The 20,865-nt window shown below is 40.3% G+C and overlaps 1 protein-coding gene across 1 annotated transcript in view; it reads left to right on the top strand.

Moving 5' to 3' along the window:
- NAT10 (N-acetyltransferase 10) overlaps window positions 1–18,941 on the top strand; it is a 34,202-nt gene extending 15,261 nt beyond the window's left edge. Inside the window, exons 11-29 of the mRNA XM_081341809.1 lie at window positions 1,691–1,789; window positions 2,232–2,368; window positions 3,795–3,919; window positions 4,935–5,085; window positions 5,824–5,920; window positions 7,345–7,461; window positions 8,125–8,226; window positions 8,650–8,724; window positions 9,596–9,712; window positions 9,962–10,095; window positions 10,709–10,757; window positions 11,952–12,048; window positions 12,358–12,468; window positions 13,232–13,404; window positions 15,130–15,249; window positions 15,521–15,619; window positions 16,721–16,794; window positions 17,557–17,640; window positions 18,277–18,941. Of these exons, the coding sequence (XP_081197935.1) occupies window positions 1,691–1,789; window positions 2,232–2,368; window positions 3,795–3,919; window positions 4,935–5,085; window positions 5,824–5,920; window positions 7,345–7,461; window positions 8,125–8,226; window positions 8,650–8,724; window positions 9,596–9,712; window positions 9,962–10,095; window positions 10,709–10,757; window positions 11,952–12,048; window positions 12,358–12,468; window positions 13,232–13,404; window positions 15,130–15,249; window positions 15,521–15,619; window positions 16,721–16,794; window positions 17,557–17,640; window positions 18,277–18,367 (2,052 nt within the window). The 3' untranslated portion in view covers window positions 18,368–18,941. The remainder of the gene's footprint in view (window positions 1–1,690; window positions 1,790–2,231; window positions 2,369–3,794; window positions 3,920–4,934; window positions 5,086–5,823; window positions 5,921–7,344; window positions 7,462–8,124; window positions 8,227–8,649; window positions 8,725–9,595; window positions 9,713–9,961; window positions 10,096–10,708; window positions 10,758–11,951; window positions 12,049–12,357; window positions 12,469–13,231; window positions 13,405–15,129; window positions 15,250–15,520; window positions 15,620–16,720; window positions 16,795–17,556; window positions 17,641–18,276) is intronic.
- The last annotated feature ends 1,924 nt before the right edge of the window (window positions 18,942–20,865 follow it).

Raw genomic sequence — 20,865 nt, 5'->3', positions numbered from 1 at the left:
TGATGTTTTAAAGATGGAATGTTAAAGTATGAAATATACTAAAAGATTGATAAATATATATTAAAAAAAACTATTAAATGACTGATGGGTAGCAATAAGAAATATGTTAATTTAGATAAGAGATAGTATATATCAAAGGAAAAAAGAGAGGAAGTATTGGTTTAATAACTTGGAGATTTGTAATAATATGTATTTGTCTGAAATGGAACTATTGTAACCTGGACACCACGTTGCTTTTTAAAGATATTGTAATATTGGAAAAGTAATAAAAATATAAAAAAAAGAAAGAAAGAAAAGTTGACTTGTAAAAATGTCAGGAAGACTTGTTCGGAGAGATGGGAGCAGATAAGCAGAGGGAGGCAAGAGAGCACAGACAGCTGAGGAGAAAGTGTAATTTGAGTAATCCAATACCACTCAACAGCTTGAAAAGTACCAAGGGATGACTCAGAGACTTGGTCAGGAACATGCAGAGGTCAACATGAGGCAGAAGTCAAGAACAAGATTTTACTAATTACAGAGCCAGATGCCAGAGTTGCTTCTAGCAATGGAAGGCAGTTCCAGCACAGATAAAATCTTCTCCCTACTGAGCATGCACAGCTGAAGCTTTCCCTGCTCAGCAGTTGCCAATGAGAAGGCATGATAATCTTTCCACTTTCTCACAAGCCACTTACTTTGCCATGGTGTAGAATTCCAAGACCAGCAAAGTTTGCCCAGCTGAAGAAGGATCAGTGTTGGCTGAGGAGGTATTTGTCATGGTTCCGATAGATGAGATCAATTAAAGCAGAACTCCGAGGCTTGAATATTCCTCTAAGAACATGTTTATTGCTTACAAAGTATCCACACAGTCAAAAGTGAAACCAAGACTAAAGTTCCCTCTAAAAGCAACAATATTACAAAGTCACAATTCCCACCCTATAACCTATGCAAGCAACTGCATTTCTCAATAGAATAGTTTGGCAGGCTTTCTGACACTAGGTTCAACCCCCCAATCGAGGGAACAGAAATGACCTTGGTTCCCACAGGACAGAGAATTGTTTAGGCTAGCATAAAACATCTCATTCTTCCAGCCCCTCCCCCCCAAAAAATCTTGTGGCAACCGAAAACAAGCAAGATGGCTTCAGTCAGATTCGTTGCAGGTTTGATAGTATTTGTATTGGATTCAGTGATGTTGAATCAATAGGTGCAGCATCTAGTGGGACCTGATCTGCCTGCATCTTGGATCTGGCACTGAGGCCCAGACACCCAGATTGCTTTGTGCCTAAGGTGGGACTAGAGTTTACAGTCGCCCAGTGCCTTTAACCACTACACCAACTGGGTTGTCTTTTCTATCTTGGCCTGTATATGTCATTGATCTTTTCAAGCCCAGCAACTGCCAGATGTGCTGGGTTGCAGTCTCCAACTCAGCATAATTAGGCTGCTTGTGATTTGTCAATTTTTCAAGTTGTGAAATTCTGTTCTACACCACTTTGCTCTTTACTCCAAACAGCTTACATCCTATGACAGTACCTTTTAACACGATCCAACAGCAGCATCTGCCTTTCCTAGGTCATTGGGGAAGATTCAGTAGGTAGATAAAAATGCCAAATCCAGTCTAAACATCTGGCTAGCTGTGCACCCAACCATATGTCAAGTAGTGGTATGGATAATATTTTAATTCATTTTTCATATTGCCCATTATGTTTATTTTCAGGAACATTTGGATTATGAGATCATTCAGTCTCTCAATCCTGAATTCAGCAAAGCTGTTGTCAGAGTCAATGTGTTTCGAGAACATAGACAGACAATCCAGGTATTTCCCAATATTCGGGGCCTAAAGAATTGGGCATTCGGTTGTTTTCTTCTAATGTTGCTGCTCTTCTTTGATCCAACAATTAAAGAAGCCAGAATTCAGCACTTTAGCAGTTTTCAAGCGATGTGTGAAGGGCTTCTAAACAGGTCAGGATTGGAAACCACTTTATAAGTAAGGTTTCATCAGCCTGAATGAAAAGTAATGCTTCTATTCATTTGTTTTAAACCTGGTTTTCTACTACATGTGAACATGGGCAGTATAGTATTTTTAGCTAATCCATTTGATTTGCAGGGATAGCTCATTTATTATTACTTTGGATAAAGGGAACTAAGCAAAATGGGAAATTTAAGGGGCTCTAAAAGAGTTTATTTGTTTTTGTTGCCGAGATACCCTCAGAAATGCCCTTAGGATTTCTACCCTTTTTATTTCCCTTTCCCCTCAGTATATCCATCCTGCTGATGCTGTGAAATTGGGGCAGGCTGAACTTGTGGTAATTGATGAAGCTGCTGCCATTCCCCTTCCTTTGGTGAAGAACTTGTTGGGTCCTTATCTGGTCTTCATGGCTTCTACAATCAATGGGTAAGCTATACTGGCCAAAGTGATGTCCAAAGGCTGCTGATCCACAGTACAGGTTTCTGAAGATTATGAAGAATATTTATTTATTTATTTATTTATTTTATTTAGTTGCATTTATATACCGCCCTATTCCCTGAGGACTCAGGGCGGTTTACAGGGAATTAAAAAGCCGACATACAAAAGTTAAAAACCAGATTAAAAAACATTAAATTGACCCTGTAAGCTTAAAAACCCCAATTAAAAATTTCTCCTCAGCCTGGGCCCGAGAGCTCAAAGAGCCAGGTCTTCAGGCCCCGGCGGAATGATCGGAGGTCGGGGGCAGTTCTCAGCTCCACCGGCAGCTGGTTCCAGAGGGCAGGCGCTCCCACTGAGAAGGCCCTATCCCTGGGTGTCACCCGCCGGCAATCTCTTACCGGCGGGACCCTGAGCAGACCCTCCCTGTGGGAGCGCACTGGGCGAAGGGCGTTTGATGCCGGCAGCAGGTGTTCCCTCAAATAACCCGGACCCAGGCCACTTGTTGTTGTTGTTTTTGAATCTCAGATGAATATACTATGTTTCATCTATTAAGTTAGTGAACTCCTTCCTCTAAATATTTTGCACTGGAATTAACAACCAGTGATATAAAACACCTGTCTCTGATGGCAGTCAGTTATGGCTGAGTCACACATGCAGTTGCCATTGGATAACAGAATCAACAAATAATAACCATTCATGAATGTCTGGCCCATTAGTAATAAGTAATTATTTTATCTATTTGGCAGGGTTATTTTCACATTATTTCCTAGTATTGTTCAAAACACCCCACCCCACTCTGCTTTTGTAAGTAGTTGCAGTTTTGATGTTAAGAAAAAAATACTAAATATTTGAGTTAAAATAAAAGTTTAGAAGTGCTATTTCAACACTGATTTATTTCAGAATTGATAATAGCAAAACAGGAGGTGAAATATGAAATGTTTGACAGGTGGCCTAGAATAGAAGTAAACAAAAGCAAAGAATTGACAGTTGGTATTGCAATCTGGGAACTTTCTAGAGTTTCTTAATTGATTAATTTATTATTGTATCCCAAGTTAAGTGTTGTCTGCTATTATTCCTTCAAGGGCCACCATTTTCTTTGGAAACAGATTAACACAATTGTTGTGCAAATTTATGAACAATGCATTTTATTCTTTTCTATGTGGTAACATAAACTGACATTTGACTGAAATGTTGCATGCATTCCAATGCTTTTAAGAATTTCTGTTTTTCCTCAGTCTTAAAAACAGAACAATAACATACCTGGCATTTTGTCCCTATGACTTCAACATTTCCAGAAATATTACATCTTTAAGGCAGAATTTGGATTAATCTGCTGGTATCATAAGTTAAACAGCTGCTGTGCTTGTTCTTTTGTCTGTTCCCATCTGACCGTTCTGTCTGTTGTTTTGAATAGATATGAGGGCACCGGCCGTTCCTTGTCTTTGAAACTGATCCAGCAATTACGACAGGAGAGTGCACAGGCCCAAGCCAGTGTAACTGCAGAGAACAAAACAACAACTACAGCTAAACTGTCCTCAGGTATTTCTCTGAAACTAAAACCTCCAGTACCTAACTGAGAATATGCAGAAGAAAGTCACTGTAAGAGACTTTTTAAGAACATGCGGAAGAAAGTCACTGTAGAGAATTACAGGAAACCATCACTTTTCTGTCAGCTGTCTTTGATCTTAGGATAAGCGTCAAGGGAATTGAACAGGTGGTGTGTCTGCTTTCTTTGATAGGTGATGGGTTTGTTTGTTCTTCAAATCCATCAGCTATTGAGGTTAGGGTTTCACACATTTACTGATGTAATGTAGATGAGTTAGACTTTTGGCTTGTCAGATTGTGCATGTCCAGGCCGTGTGGTTTGTAACCCATAGGGTTTATGGTTTAGCAGGTTGTATCAAACCAATCAGTTGTGGATTAGTTAAATTATCTCTTAAAAACTGTGACTTAACACAGTTTATGTGCCCAGTCATTAGGTTAGAATATGAAAAGTTATAATGTGCCACTTAAGACTAAGAATAAGGCTAGGAATAATTCTGGAGAATACAGGTAGTCCTCGACTTATGACTACAATTGAGCCTAAAATTTCTGTTGCCAAGCGAAATATTTGTTAAGTGAATTTTGCCCCATTTTATGACCTTTCTTGCCACAGTTGTTAAGTGAATCACTGCAGTTGTTAAGTTAGTAACACGGTGGTTAGGTGAATCTGGCTTTCCCATTAGCTTTGCTTGTCAGAAGGACACAAAAGGCAGTCCCATGACCCTGGGGGACACGGCTGCCGTCATAAATATGAGCCAGTTGTCAAGCATCCGAATTTCATTCACGTGACCATGGAGATGCTGTAATGGTTGTAAGTGTGAAAAATGGTCATAAGTCACTTTTTTCAGTGCAGTTTTAACTTTGAACGGACACTAAATGAACTGTTACAAGTCGAGGACTACCTGTCCCAGCTACAGGCCTTGGTTTCTGACCGCCTTTTCTTTTTATTTTCTGACAGAAGAGATTTTTAGATCTTTTGGTATGTGACCTTTTGTATATCCTCTCCCCCCAGCCCGTACATTGCATGAAGTTTCGCTTCAGGAATCCATTCGATATGCTCCAGGAGACCCAGTTGAAAAGTGGCTGAATGATTTGCTATGTTTGGATTGTCTCAACATCACGAGAATTATATCTGGTTGTCCATTGCCTGAGACCTGTGATTTGTATCCTTGTGCTAATTCTCAGACTAAGTGCAGCTATTGTGGTCGTATCTATATTCCCATCACACTGTTCTCTTTTCAGCGTGGAAAGGGTGGAATGGGAGCAAGAAGTAATAAGGGGGAAAAAAAGGAAATGTAGCTATAACTAGTTTTAAGCCGATACCATTCACTGTAACTCTTCCTACTTCATGGGGTTTCTTTGTTCTTGCAGACCATCCATGGTTCCACATCATGCAGATGTAGATTCATTTGTTACCTTTTCCTCTTTAAACTTCTCGCTTCTTTTGAAGAAAGTGCCCTTATTGTGCTGGTCACTCACTTTTGCATTCAGCTCATATTTGTTCAGCACTCATTCGTTCTTGACTCTGCCTCTTGTTTTATCACACACATTACTTAGATGTCCCACAGCCATTGCATTCAACTCTTATGTTTCTCCTGACATACCCAACTCTCACTTCCGTGCAACAAAGGAAACACACTCTTATCTCATTCATTTTTTTCGCAACAAACCTCATAGTACCTGCTACCTTTCTGCCAACATTTGAGACCTTAAAATTTACGCAGACTTAGACATACAATTGATAACGATAGCTATTTACTTCCTCTGCTTTTCACTGCCTACGAAATGTGTTGGATGTTAGTAAATGTGTTTGGACAATGGCAGTCATTCAGCATTGACTTCCTTCCTAGCTTTCAAAGACAAATCAGGAATTCATCACTTAACTCACGGATGACACTCAGATACTATGTGAACAGAGACACTCTTTTCTGTTATCACAGAGCGTCGGAAACTTTTCTTCAGAGATTAATGGCCCTGTATGTGGCTTCTCATTACAAGGTTGGTGATAATGTGTTATTTTCAGCTTGGGCTTAGCAGAAAAATGGTGGGGTCACTCCCTCCTCCTCCTCCTCAGACTGAAATCACTGTCCCCTAGTTTCTAGCATGATGCCTTAGCCAGTCCTTGCATTTATGACCATCACAGTGTCCCAAGAGTCAAATGATCAGAATTTGAGCATTTGTCAACCAGCATGTATTTATGATGGTTGCAGCATCCTGTGGTCATGTGATCACCATTTGCAACCTTCACAGGGAGCTTCTGACAAGCAGAGTCAATGGGAGAAGCCAGATTTCCTTTAAGCTACATGACTCATTTGATCAGTTAGCAACGGAAGTTCCAACCCCAATTGTGGTCATAAGTTAAGGACTACCCGTATATGATTCTACAAAATAAAGTTTGCTAAGGTTTGAAAGAAGGATGCAAAATAAAGATAACGTTAAATCTGGAGGCCACATTGGGTCATTCAGAAACATGCAGCATTCTGACCCGGGTCGAATCCCGAGTGCTGCGTAACAGAGTGAGCGCCTGTTATTCGTCCCAGCTTCTGCCAACCTAGCAGTTCGAAAGCACGTAAAAATGCAAGTAGAAAAATAGGGACCACTACGGTGGGAAGGTAACAGCGTTCCGTGCGCCTTTGGCGTCTAGTCATGCCGGCCACATGACCACGGAGATGTCCTCGGACAAGCGCTGGCTCTTCGGCTTTGAAACGGAGATGAGCACCGGCCCCTAGAGTCGGAAACGACTAGCACGCATGTGCGGGGGAACCTTTACCTTTACCTTTTATATATATATATATATATATATATATATATATATATATATATATATATATATATATATATATATAGTTATAGTTATAGTTATAGTTATAGTTATAGTTATAGTTATTAAATTTTTATACCGCCCTTCTCCCGAAGGACTCAGGGCGGTGTACAGGGCAATAAATATCGAAATACAAAATACAAAAGTTAAAAAGAATTAAATAATTATGCCCAATATAATACAATAATTAAAACTATGCTAAAACCCAAACCCCAAACCCATCAGCCCAGGCCGGATTGTTCAAATAAATAGGTTTTTAGATCACGTTGGAAGGAGCGAAGGTCAGGGGCCATCCAGAGCTCAACCGGCAAGCGGTTTCATAGGTCTGGCGCGCCCACAGAGAACGCCCTCCCCCTGGGGGCCACCAATTGACATTCTCTGATCAGAGGCACCCTGAGGAGGCCCACTCTGTGGGAGCGCACTGGACGGAGGGAAGTTGACGCCGGCAGCAGGTGCTACCGTAGGTAGTCCGGACCCATGCCATGTAGGGCTTTATAGGTCATTACCAGCACCTTGAATCTCACCCGGAGATCGAATCGAATTAACGAAGTGGGCTTGAATTACTGAGATCTAATTCTCTAACATGGTTGCAACCTTCCAGAATTCTCCTAATGACCTCCAGATGCTTTCAGATGCTCCAGCCCATCATCTCTTTTGCCTTTTGCCGCCAGTCCCACCTACTCAAAATTCTTTGCCAGAAGTCCTTGCTGTGGTCCAGGTAAGAAAGACATCTTCAAGTAACTGAAGTAATAAATTTGATCAGACAAGAAGAAACAGAACTAGAGAAATCGATAGGTAAGGGCTCCGAATCTTCTTTCCTAGGAAATTTGCATCTTTTCCTCATTGTTTCCAGGGAAAAATTTGTCATGTTATCCATCATGTGAGCAAAGAATTGGGAGTCTCTGTTTTTGCTGCAGTGTTTGGGAGTTAGCAAAACCCAAAGCATATGCATTACTGATTTCTCAGTTAACGTAGACTTTCATCAATCCTTTTGGTATTGTAAAATGTGTCAGGATCAAAACTCTTTTACCAGCAAATTCTACCTCATTTACATTACTCTTTTGGGGGAGCAGAATAGATCAGGAGTTTGGATTAACTAGTCCAGGGGTAGGCAACCTTGGCTCTTTTATGACTCGTGGACTTCAACTCCCAGAATTCCTGAGTCAACATAGCTGGCTCAGGAATTCTGGGAGTTGAAGTCCACGAGTCATAAAAGAGCCGAGGTTGCCTACCCCTGAACTAGTCTTTCTAGTTACTATTAGAAAACAATAGTGCTTTCTGTACTATTTTAAGGAATACCTGATACGCAGTATTGGTTAAAAAAAATGCTACATCATGTCCCTCTGAAGAACTGAAACGTATATCCCCTTTATTCCTGCAGGTATGTTTGGAGGGTGAGATATCACGACAATCTATTTTGAACAGCCTGTCTAGAGGGAAAAAAGCCTCAGGAGATCTCATTCCGTGGAATATCTCAGAGCAGGTAATGGATTTTGTACTTAAGTCTAAGCTTGATTTTTAATTTTTTTTTACATATTGAATATTACATAGTTTGTCTCGTTTCCTCCTAACGTATACATTGTAAGCAGAAGTGCTAAGTTTATAATTGAGGCTATTGAGCTAAGAACCCGAAACATTGAACATATCGGGCTTCCTTGCAAAGGCGATGCATTTATCGGATTGCTGACTCTGCATTGCCACATACATACATACATACATACATACATACATACATACATATATATAATCGCTGTATTTTCTTTTATCTATTTTGTCCTAGAATCTGAACTTGTATTTTCTTTTAGTGATGTGGTCGTAAGACTAATCAATTAAGAAACTATTACTTATTGAATACTATTCCATTAAAAATCATTTATTTCTTACTTCCTCCCATTTTTATTGATAGTTCCAAGATCCTGATTTTGGGAGCCTTTCCGGTGGAAGAATTGTACGCATTGCAGTCCATCCTGACTATCAAGCGGTAAGTTTATTTTAGATTTTACCAAAATACATCTCAGTGATAATTGATGAAACATCAGCCTGGTTAAAATAGTTGCAAAGTATATATAAACAACTGATTTGCAAGATTTGGTGAAACAGTCTTAGAGCTGACGTTCCTACTTAAATTTTAATTGATTTATTTTTATTTTTACATTATGAGTACCATTCAGTTAATGTCAGCTTCCTTTTTATTTTCTCCAGTTTGAGCATGATTTGCCACTCTGTTTATATCTTCGGTTAACGTACCTTTGAATGCTAAGTCTTGGCTTAAATTCTCCGCTGAACTACAAGATATGATTTGTTTCGACAAAATAACAACTCAACTCATTAATTGGAGAGACCCAGATTTATTAAAGTTACTATGTATTACTGCAAAGATTGAAAAGTTTTTTATTTTAAAAAGGAAAAGAGAAAAAGATAATATGAAAGGATTTTGATTAATTGAGTATGTGTCATCAAGTCAGTTTCATCTCCTGGTGACCAGATAGATCGATTTTTCTCCACAACAATTTGTCCCTAACTTGGACCTTCAGTTTGCAAGTCCAATTGTGCTGTTCTTCCTCTTCCTTCTTATAATTCAGTGAATTAGGGAAGGTAACAATCTGAGCTGCTTCGGAAATTATCTTGACGTTCTGGGCTTAAAAATGCTTTTGCCCCTTTTGCCTTGGGATATCTCTGTCAAGGCCATCTTCCTTGCTTCCTACAACCATGCATACTCATGAAAGTCTGTCTTAAATAATGTCACAACAATTACCACCCTGTGCAATAACTGGTAAAATGGGAACAAGTCAGATCCTTTTAAGCACCTTCTTCTAATGTGCTTTCTTCTAATTCTTTCTTGATTTTGGTAGATGGGTTACGGTAGCCGAGCTTTGCGTTTGCTCCAGATGTATTATGAAGGCAAATTTCCCTGTTTGGAAGAAAAGGTTATTCAGAAGCCTAGAGAAATTGCTACTGTGAGCAGTGAGGTATGAAGTTTTCTATATGGGTGGTGGTATCAAGTTGGCACAGAGCTGTATCGGAGTTCTTTAATGCCTATCTGAGCAGCAGCAAATGAGCGCATTTTAAGCTATCATTTACTGATAGAAGAGAATATTTGAGCTGTGGGGTCCTTGGTGTTCTCTGAGCTTGGGTGTTGCTCAAAGACCACCAAGGACCCCACAAGCTATTATTTGGCCCATCTTCCTCTTTTGTTAAGCTGCTCTCCATTGTTTCAGGCTGTCAGCTTACTAGAAGAAGCTCTGATGCCTCGGAAGGATTTGCCACCATTGCTTCTCAAGATGAGTGAGAGGCAAGCTGAGAATCTGGACTACCTTGGCGTCTCTTATGGCTTGACGCCAAGGCTTCTCAAGTAAGCGTTTTGCTGTAAATGTGCATTACAGTGGTAAAGCTTCATTTTAGTTATTGTTGTATCAGTGTATTTTTGCCAGACATGATTTTAACAATGGATCCAACCAAGGGGATTGTTTTTTGGGACACTTGCTACGTATGGAATCTGTGGAATGTGTGCACTTTCTGTTCTGCGGTTTTTGTTGCAAACATGGTATTGCATCGATTTCCTGTTGCAATCATTTTATTTCTTCAATTTTTCCAATCAAAACAATCTTTTTATTTCAGCCGACAAACATTTTAAATTTTTTCTCATCCACTTTGGTGACGTTGTCCTAATGAGCAGCTTTCCCATATCCAAAGGTGGTGGCGTTTCTACTTGAGAGAAGAGAAATAAAGAGAATAAAATATTTATGTTTCTGAATGTCTTGCTTGAGAAAGGCACTATTTTGGAGTCTTGATTGAAAATGTTCAGTTTTTAAAGCAGGAGAGACATATCCCACAATTGATTTATATTTTACCATATTGCTTGAGGAGGTATTTCTAATACAGAATCCAGTATTTAAATTGGAAAAATAAGGAACGAACTTTCTCCTGTTCATGGATTAATTTTTATTATTCTCCTTTCCTACTAGATTTTGGAAACGAGGTGGATTCGTGCCGGTCTATTTGAGGCAAACTCCAGTAAGTTTTGTTTCATAGTCCAAGACCATAACAGGACTTCTGTGGTTATTTCTTGGACATCTGGGTGGAGGAGAAATTATGTTGACAAACAATTTGTTTTTTCTTCTTCAGAAAAGGGCAGAGTGACTTTTCTTTTTTAGAAGGAATAAGAGCTAATGAGAGCAACAAATATGGACATAATTTTGTCACTTCTAAATAAAATCATACACTTGAGTGGTAGGATTACTGCTTGTGTAGATCCATCATGTTCAAGATGTTCCAAAGCAATCCTGTTTATTTTATAGTTCAGAATCTCAGAGTACAGTTGTTATTATTAAGCATTATTTAGGCTTATTTATGTAGTTGTAGTAGCAGTAAAATCTCACAGTTGTACTGATTCAGAGTCTTACATAGCCACAAGAAGCATGCTCTCAAGGTTTTATAAGCCAGATTACCAGGTTGTTGTTGTTTTTTTTACTTTGAAATATCATCCAGCGGTATTTTAAGAAAAGAAATACAGGGGCTTTATTAGTTATTTGATACAAGTGTTTTTTAGTTTGCTATTGATCATTCTTTAGTCCCATAAATCTTAGCCAAAGAACTGTAAATTCTTTTCCACCCACTCATTTATTGACTGGTGAGATGTAGCCAAGAGGAAGCACGTTATTCTTGTGCTTTTGGGGGCAAATCTCCTACTGCAGAAAAAGTGATTCATTTATTTAATTAGGGTTTTAAGTGGTGGTGGGGATATAAGACAGAGGCTGGGTAGTCATCTGCCAGAGACACTCTATGGAGTTGGATGGAATGATTTCTGAGGGCGCTTAATTTAGTTCATTTAATCAATCTGAGGACCCAGATTGTTGGGGGCAATTAAGCTGACTTTGTAATAATGCTGCTTGGGGTGTGTGTGAAAGCCCTAATAAGCAGGCATATACATAGAATGACGGCTACTGCTAAGCTTGTAAGCCGCCCTGAGTCTTCGGAGAAGGGCGGGATATAAATGGGATTAAAATAAAAAAATAAAAATAAAAATAAATGCTTGGTTTAATTCGGGCCAGTGATGACTCAGTTCTCATGGCAAGGAAATATACTCTCATCCATGCTTGCCCCTGCCAACTATATTTCTGTTGATAAAAAAAATACTTTAATTTAAACAAATAGTTGCTGTTTGTTGAAAGCATAGCATGCTAATAGCGCCAGTGGCTTTGTGTCTAGAACGATCTGACTGGGGAACACTCATGCATTATGCTGAAGATGCTGAACGAAGAAGAAGAGAAGATGGAGGAGAGCTGGCTGACTGCTTTCTGGAAAGGTGAGTTTTGGGATTGATTCTGTCAGCCCTTACACGCTTGGGAAACCTTAAAAAAAAATGACACCCTCTCAGTGGTGCTACTTTGAAAGTTTCAGCGTAAGGGGGAAAGCCATTGACCATCTTTGACAATCCCGGTTTTCACAGTTGATCCGGGAACAGAAGCTGCAAGTTATTTTTTGATACGTCCCATGTTTCTCAACACTGCTGGCTGTGCAATTCTGGTAGTTCAGTCACACATCTTAAAATGGCTACGGTTGAGAAACACTGTGCTACATGATAGCCCCTTGTTTTTTCCTCTTTGCTCTACAGATTTCAGGAGGAGATTCTTGTCTCTCCTGTCTTACCAGTTTAGCACTTTCTCCCCGCCGTTGGCTTTGAATATATTACAAAACAGGAATGTCAAGCAACCGACACAATCCTGTAAGTATATGCAAGTTCCTGACAGGGTACTTCATAAAACGACTTAAGCAAAATTCAGGAAAAAGGGGGGGATGTTGACTGAAGAATTTTCATAGATCTTTATTCTATTTCTAAATGCTAAACAGTTAAGCCCCACTCTTTTTTTTTACTGAGATCCACTTTTCCTTTTCTTTCTTCTTCTGTTTTAAATGTACTCTTATATCCTCTCTTTTAAAATGGATGAAACACGGTAATACACTTTAGTAATACTGATTTTGACAATTTGATTGCGTGCAAATATTTTTCAAAATAGTTCATGCTCCTTAGTCATATCACACTAGTATTTTTATATCATACTAAAGTGACTCTTTGAAATCTGTTTCAAATTAGAAGTAACCATTAGTGGTTTTCTACTTAGTTGCATGCATGATACATTATCTTGTGTTTCCCCCTCGCTAATCTAACACACAACTCAATAATAAAAAGTGTATATAGATTAGCCTTGTTCAAGTTCATTTTCTTTAGGTGTTTCACTTTATCTCCGATAATTTCTAGATGGCATAATAATCTACTGTGCTCTGAGAATGGGTGCAAATGCCTAAATTCAGCCCAAAGGATGGAGGCAGGCTGGTTGGGGGTTATGAGAGACGAGGATTAAGGCATGTAAAGAGCTGCAGATTGATTAAAATTAGTGTACGCATTGAACTACTGATGATAAACGACTTCAGATCCTATTTTTGCATTACTGTTAACTTTTTCTTCTATTTACTACCAATTCGCTCAGCTCTCAGCCGTAATGAACTAGAAGCTGTCTTCATCCCTTATGACTTGAAGAGGCTAGAGATGTACTCAAGAAACATGGTGGACTATCACTTGATCATGGACATGATCCCAACTATTTCTAGAATGTACTTTCTCAACAAATTTGGAGATATGTCTCTTTCTGCTACTCAGGCTGTACGTACTACGTATCTAACTACTGTTGTATTAATTGAATTCACGTCATTTGATGACCTGCCAAAGGGCCTTCAGTTGATACTTTAATTTTTTTTTCACCAGCATCTTTTTGCCCATGAGATAAATGTTCTAAATTGTGTGTTTCAATAAGCCCCAAATCTTTATTACACATGTCAGTTGATATCCTCTGGAGCCCAGTGGTAGATTTTTGATGGTTTCATAATCAGAAACTTAAGATGAAGTCTGATTGGCTTTGAAATCATAGGCACAGCCAGAGATTATTTGGAATCATGAATGCTTCCAAATTTTATTTAGGCCCAGTCTCTAAACCAAGCAGTGAAATCTCTGAGAAATCTCTGAGCTTAACTATTGGTCAGTTCGCTTGGACAGTAAATTATTGTGAATAGTGATTCCTCTTGGCAGAGAGTTGGGGAAATGACTCGTAATTGCTGGAGCTCCAAAAGCAAACACTAGCAAACCACAGAAGTGGGGAGTTTGATTAAATTTATTCACGCCTTACCTTCAGATCTTTGGGGGCTGAGGCTTAAAACAAAAACAACCTCTTTTGAAACTTAAGTCAATCAAACTATCAACTCAAGGTGAGAAACTAAGGAAATGAGATGCCATGCAGTAGCAGTTAATATCCTTTTACTCGTTCTCTTCCCAAGGGACAAGATTGGTTTGCCAGCCTCAGCTGAGGAATTGTAGGCAGTGCTTCTCCTTTTATTCCCCCCTGCCGTGAATGGATCAGTTCTCTTCTAAAAAGTGAACTGGTTCAAGGCCAGACCTTGATGAAAGGGGGAGGGAGAGCTTTACTCCAGCAGCAGCTTCTTTTTGCCCCTATAAGCTTCCTCTCTGCCATCAGAATGCATCCACCTTCAAACTGCCATTTCTCCTTCTTCCCTCATCAGTGTAGCCTTTAAGATCGACAAGCACTGACTGAGTCAGAAAATACTCAGCCCCTTTGAAAAGGCAGCTGTTGTCCCTTCACCACATTGCCCGCTACTCAGGCCTTGGAGAGTTCTCTTTGCTGGGGCTTCAGTTGTACAAAGAGGTGGGGGCATCAGCTATACAGTACATATTTGTAGCCTCACGGAAGAGTGAAATCTCTACAGCTGTGACCAAAAACAAAATGGTAGAAACACGCAAGATACAGAATGTAGATACTGCAGTTGTTAGCTATCATTAAGTATTGGAACTGCTTCGGTTTAGATCCAAATTATCACCATGCCTGGCTTATCTGGTGTTTTAAGGATGAATAGATGAACTCTGGGGCTCAAACGGAGCAAGAAGAAAACGAGGAACTGACCTGGCTTGATATGAAAAGGAAATAGCAAATATGGAACCCTAGGGGGAAAAAATGGGGCTTACGGGGAAGACAGCTGGAGAAAACTACCTGCTGTGTATGTAATATATGTGTTGTGGGCCTTTGCAATTGGCCTTCCGAGTTATGTTCACCTATCTCAGGGGTAGGCAACCTCGGCTCTTTTATGACTCATGGACTTCAACTCCCAGAATTCCTGAGCCCGCATAGCTGGCTCAGGAATTCTGGGAGTTGAAGTCCATGAGTCATAAAAGAGCCGAGGTTGCCTACCCCTGACCTATCTTATCAGTTTTGCCAATACAGAAATTGCCTAGATGTGATACCAGTGTAATAACATACTTGCCTAAGATGAAACTTGTCATTCTGCTGCATCAAAGCAAAGGAACCTCTTCTTTTGTCAGGCTCTTCTTCTTGGAATCGGTCTCCAGCACAAATCTATGGACCAGTTGGAGAAAGAGATAGGACTGCCTAGCAGCCAGTTAATGGGCCTCTTCAACAGGACCATCCGCAAAGTTGTTCAGGTAAATGCCCTTTGGGGGCAGCATTTAACAGGATTAACCATATGCCGAAATGCAATACTGTAAGGTTGTATTACAGATTCTCTGCAGGAAAATGCCTTCAGTCTATGTTGTAGTGTGTAGTAGACTTTTTATATCAGTAGTGATTCTTAGAATTTCAGTGGAGGGAAATTAGGAAATAAACAGGATAAATCATATACTGGGGATAGCAGTATCTTCATGGAAATATACTTGGGCAGAAAGGCACTCCGTTCCACCCTTTTTTGTTCCTTAGTTATTCAACAGTGTCCAGGAGAAGGCTGTAGAAGAGCAAATGGCAGTAATGAAAGACGTTGTAATGGAACCAACCCTGAAATCTTTAAATGAAGATTTGGTAATTATCTTTATATAAGCTTTTCAGTTGGTGCTAAGTATTTACAGTTCCTTCCCTTTGTGGGTTTTTTTTTTTGGCTATATCTAATGGTATATACCAGGGGTGTCAGACTCAGTTCCATTGAGGGCCGCATCAGCATTGCGGTTGCCCTCAGGGGGCCGGGTGGGTATGGCCAGGGTGGGTGTGGCCTACTGGGTGGGCGCAGCTGGAGTGCATATGGCCTACTGGGTGGGCATGGCCAGCTCTACATCATTGGCATCAAGGGTGCCTATGGGGGCCTGGGCAGGAGTGGGACAGATCTGAGGGTCTCTGACAGAAGGAGGGTCTCTAGGCCAGGGCCAAGGAAGTGAGGGCTGTTCCCTCACTGTTTCCAGGATGGCTTCAGGGGCCACATGAAACCACTTCGCGGGCCGGATCTGGCCCCCGGGCCTTGTGTTTGACATGTCTGGTATATACAATATACAATATTGTATATACTATTTGTATATTGTTTATTGTATATACAATATACAAATATATCTAATTGTATATACAATAATATACAAATACATATTTCATTCACTCATTCATTTATTCACCAATCAATACTGGAAGTTCAGCAAATAAAACTGATGCCTTTAAATTTAACAGCAGGTCACCTCCGAAGACAGATGCATTATCTTCCGCTTTCAATAACTTGGATAATTTCTGTAATACTTATATATGTTCAGCTGTCCCAGTGTGTAAATTATATGGTATTGTGTGTTTAAAAGCCCGTTTTCCTGGGAATTCTACTTCCCACTCAGAATGAATCGGTATGCTATCTCACGTGAGATACATTAAGAAACACCAGGCTTTTTAGAATTAACATAGATCAGACATGTCAAACTTGCGATATCACGTGACGTCGCGCAATGTATCAGGACGATTTTGGCATTGACGGCAGTGGGGTGGGCACGGCTTCCGCATGTCACATCCGTCTTGCAGGCCGGCAGTTTGACACCCCTGACATAGATCATTGATTAGCTTTTGTTCTGAGAGTTGTGCTACATGTATTCATTTTAAATTACCACGTACACTTGTACAGAGCCTGTTATTTATAATGTGGATTTTCTGATGCAGGAAGAAGCAGCCAAAGAATTTCAAGAAAAACATAAGGATGAGATTGGGAAGCTAAAAGACCTGGACCTTTCACAGTAAAATCTTTTGTTCTTTCTCCCTCTCCTATCCCTGTAACAAGTAAACAAACTATTTCCAGGAAAATTAAATGATTTAAGCTATTTGGCCAAAACATTGGCATTAAAATCCCATTCCCCCCCCGGTAAATTGTTCTGTAGTGAAACAGGGAATTATTATTTTCTCTCAGGAAAGAGAAAGACAAAATCTACTTTTGTGTGGCCTTCCAAAACACCAGGCCTCTCCTGAGGCCCCAGGAAGGTTAAAATTCAGTTTGGTTTGCTTTGATTTCAGTGAGCCAGAGAATCTCTCTGAAGTGTTTGGGGTTTGGCCAAATCAGATGCATATTATTGCTTTATAACATAAAAAGTAGGTCCCTTGGGTACTAATTGTAAGGGACAAAGAGCACACTCTGGATTTATGCATTCTCTCCCTTTTCCTTTTGATGCCTGACCTTCTGCTCTCCCTTCTTTTAATAATGATTATGTGTTGAGTATGGCCGCCTTTCTGTAATTTGGGGGACTTGGTGTAGGATTGATGAGCCAATTTCATTTTTACTGACATCAGTATTTCAACCAAAGCTGAATAGATCACGCTCTTTTAAAGCGCAGGTGCAGTTTTGCACCTAGGAATCTCATTTTTTTCAGCTGAGTCGATCAGATCGTGCTTTTGGGTGCCCGATAACGATGCTGGCACAGAATTCTGATTTGTTAGTATGGCAGAAGTTACAGTTTTGTGACCAGGTTGCCCTTAATGTTCAAAGTGCTTTTCTTTTCACTTAGATATGTTATCCGAGGGGAAGATGAAGAATGGAACGAAGTGCTGAGTAAAGCGGGACAGAATGCATCTGTGGTCACCCTGAAGAGGTTAGTGCTGGGGCGCCCACATCTTGGAGGCTGATCATCTGCTACAAGTAGTCCTTGACTTATAGCTATTCGTTTTAACAACCATTTGAAATTATGATGGGTGTTGAAAAACATGATCCCCATGATTACATGATCAAAATTTGGGCACTTCGCAACCAGCATGGATTCATGATAATTGCTGCATCCTGGGGTCATAGGATCACAAATTAAAAACCTTCCTTGGGAGGCTTCCAACAAGCATATTCAATGTGGGAAGCCAGATTCATTTAATGACCGGGGTGAAAAAGGTGGTAAAATTGGATGTGATTCACTTAGCAACGGCATTGCTTAACAACAGCAGTGTTAGTCCCAGTTGAGGTCATAAATCGAGGACTACTTGTAGTATTATTTCCACTAGCAGGAAAGTAAGAAATTAGCAAAACAGTCTTACTGTTTATCAGCTCCTGGCTGTTGGGAGAGTTGCAGATGCTACCTCACTAGCAGAGAGAAGCTCTTGGCATAGATTTTTTTTTAGACTGGGAATCTTGGACATTTAAACTACCATCTTTACCTTAAAAAAAAGTTAGCTTCAGGGACACTTTGCCCCCAGAGGTCTGTATATTTACCTTATGACCTGTCTATTATATTCTACCTCAGTGACAAGAAGAGAAAATCAGACGTCACCCTAGGACCAAGACAGGAGAAGAAATTTAAGAAAAAAAATCCAAAGCTGAAGTTGAAGAAATGATTAAAAGGAGGGAAAAGCCACCATCATACGGACTTTTTGTGTTGTGAGATCCTGATGTCGTTTGCCAAGCAAATGATTTGAAACTATGAGGAAACTTTACCTTAGGAGTGGAAAAGCCACAAGGATTTTTTTTTATTGTTGTTGTTGCTTAATATAAAAGCAGCCTTCAAGCAACACCAATTGGAAGTTATTTTTATTGCTGCCAGCTCAGCATTTGTGTTCCATTAAAAGAGACTGCAGAGCAGCAAACTGGATTATTACCAGGAATTGTGACTTCAATATTGCCCTACAAAATCTGGTGCGCTCTCTCTCTCCCTCTCCCTCTCCCTCCCTCCCTCTCTCTTTCTCTCTCTCTACTCTCCCCGCATATGTGCCTATGAAGATCTTCCCTTTGAGTTCATATTGAAGATTTGAAGAGAGGCCGGAATTCAATATTAAGGTGTTTTGTATTTTTAAATCAGTGGTATTTTAAGATACGGTGGGATTATAAAGCTTTCCATGTGTTTTTAAACTGCTGAAACTAGATGCCTGTCATTCATTATTGTTTATTGATGATAAACTTACTGGTCTGAGAGGTTTTTCCTACTGTTTTAATGCTTGGAATCAGTTCTTTTACACCATAAATACTTACTGATGTGGGCAGGTGAGTGGAGAGTTGCCAGTTAAATTGACTTTGGGATTACATCAGGACTCAGTTCTTCCACTTGTAAGAGAACAGCTAGGATTAGGTGATTGCCTGAGATTTGATTTTTCACACACTGTATGTTGCACAGAGAGTGTAAGTGCAAACCAAGCGCTGCTTCAGAATGTTGTGCAATGTAAACTTCCAGTACAGTCTTTTCATCATTATGACTCGATGTTAGGTGGAAAGTATTTCAGTGCCATTTGGTGAAATTTCAAAAGTTCAAATTGAGAATATTTAATAGCGTGTAAGTGGGACACACTCGATTTCCATGGCTCCGTTCCTTCTCCATGGTTGTTGTTCTCCCCTCTTCTGCAGCCTCCTTTCTCAGTAAATTTACAATCCTATATTAAACAGACTTAAATCTATGTGATTTTCCTTACTAAGCTTATGGAGATTCATCTTATGGGTCATGAGCTCTCTCTCCCTCCCTCCCTCCCTCCCTCCTCTCTCTCTCTCTCTCTCTCTCTCTCTCTCTCTCTCTCTCTCTCTCCCTCTCTCTCTCTCTCTCTCCCTCTCTCTCTCTCTCTCTCTCTCTCTTTTTTTGTTGGCCAGCTCAGTAGGAACATTGCCTTATTCCCTTACACATTTAAAGCTTGGATTGAACTACTTTCGCGTGGCCTTGATCATTTCGGGTTTGATATCTGCCTTGCCAACAGTGAACAGTTGATTTGTCAAAGATTAGGGATGACGGCAGCCCTCAGGAGTTCCAACTTCCAATCCCAACCCTGAGTTGGCATTCCAACTATGCTGGAACTCCAGCACAAAGTTGGACTAGAAAGATTATGTTGCAGCTCCTTGTGGAACTCCAGGCAGCTTGACAGAGAGATTTTTTCTTCCTGCTGGGTTGCTGGGGGGAGTATTTTGAGAATGGGGAGGAAATTAAGTACTTTTAGGGTTTCTGGGACTGCCAGCAAAGGGGTTAAGGTGTTGCACTTTGCACCCATTCTGCATAGAACCAGCCATGCCTTCCAGATGCTCTGTTCTGTTCTCCTTGCCTAATTTTTTTTTTACTAGATATCATCCAAAACTCATGGGCCGTTTGGAGGATTTTACCCAAACAGATTTAAAAACAAAGTTGTCTTTGGTCAAAGTCCAGGGCTTTATGGAACATGCTGATCCCTCGCTCTTCTTTCTTGTTGGCTTGTTTTGGCTCCGTCTTGTCAGGGTTCACCTGGTGAGTTTGTTGTTAAAGGGAATGAAGGCAGCACTGAACGTGGCTCAGATTCCTACTGGTTGGAAAGGCTCCAGCCAGGGAGCAAGTAGGGCAGAGAAAGATGCCTGAGTGGAATTTTCAGAGCAGCTGTCAGTCACCGCAGATACAGAGAGATGCCTTGGTTGATCTAATTCAGCCTTCTATAAGGAGCTTCATTCATTCACGTCTGTCGGATCGAATCTGTGCGGTGATGGAAAAGCAGCGGGAGGTAAAGGAGCTGGTGCTGGCAGCGAGTGACTGAGGCTGCCTTAATGCAATTTGAGTCCAAGGTAGCAAGAGTTTTAAATTGCTTCCAAATGCATCCATTAGCCTGTACAGAGCATAAGGATAGACGTCCACAGATGTTCTTGTTTTAGGGACTGCGTAACTGACTGCCTGTTCAGATCAGTAGGAGGTCTCTCTCTGGGTACATCCTGCGTATAAAAGGTAGGCTAGAAACATTCACTGTTAGATTTGTTTAATGGGAGAGGAAATGGTAAAATAATGAAGCACTTGCAGTTCTAAGAACAGCTAGTATAAAATAGTTACTACTGGTTCATAATCATTATTGGTTAAAGTAGTATGCAGGTGAAGAAATGCGATAGAAGTAATACGACCACA

The sequence above is a fragment of the Vipera berus genome (assembly GCF_964194415.1).
Source record: "Vipera berus genome assembly, chromosome: 1".
In the NCBI taxonomy this organism is placed as follows: domain Eukaryota; kingdom Metazoa; phylum Chordata; class Lepidosauria; order Squamata; family Viperidae; genus Vipera; species Vipera berus.
The sequence above is the reverse complement of the archived record's forward strand: the minus strand, read 5'-3'. Positions and strand labels throughout refer to the sequence as shown.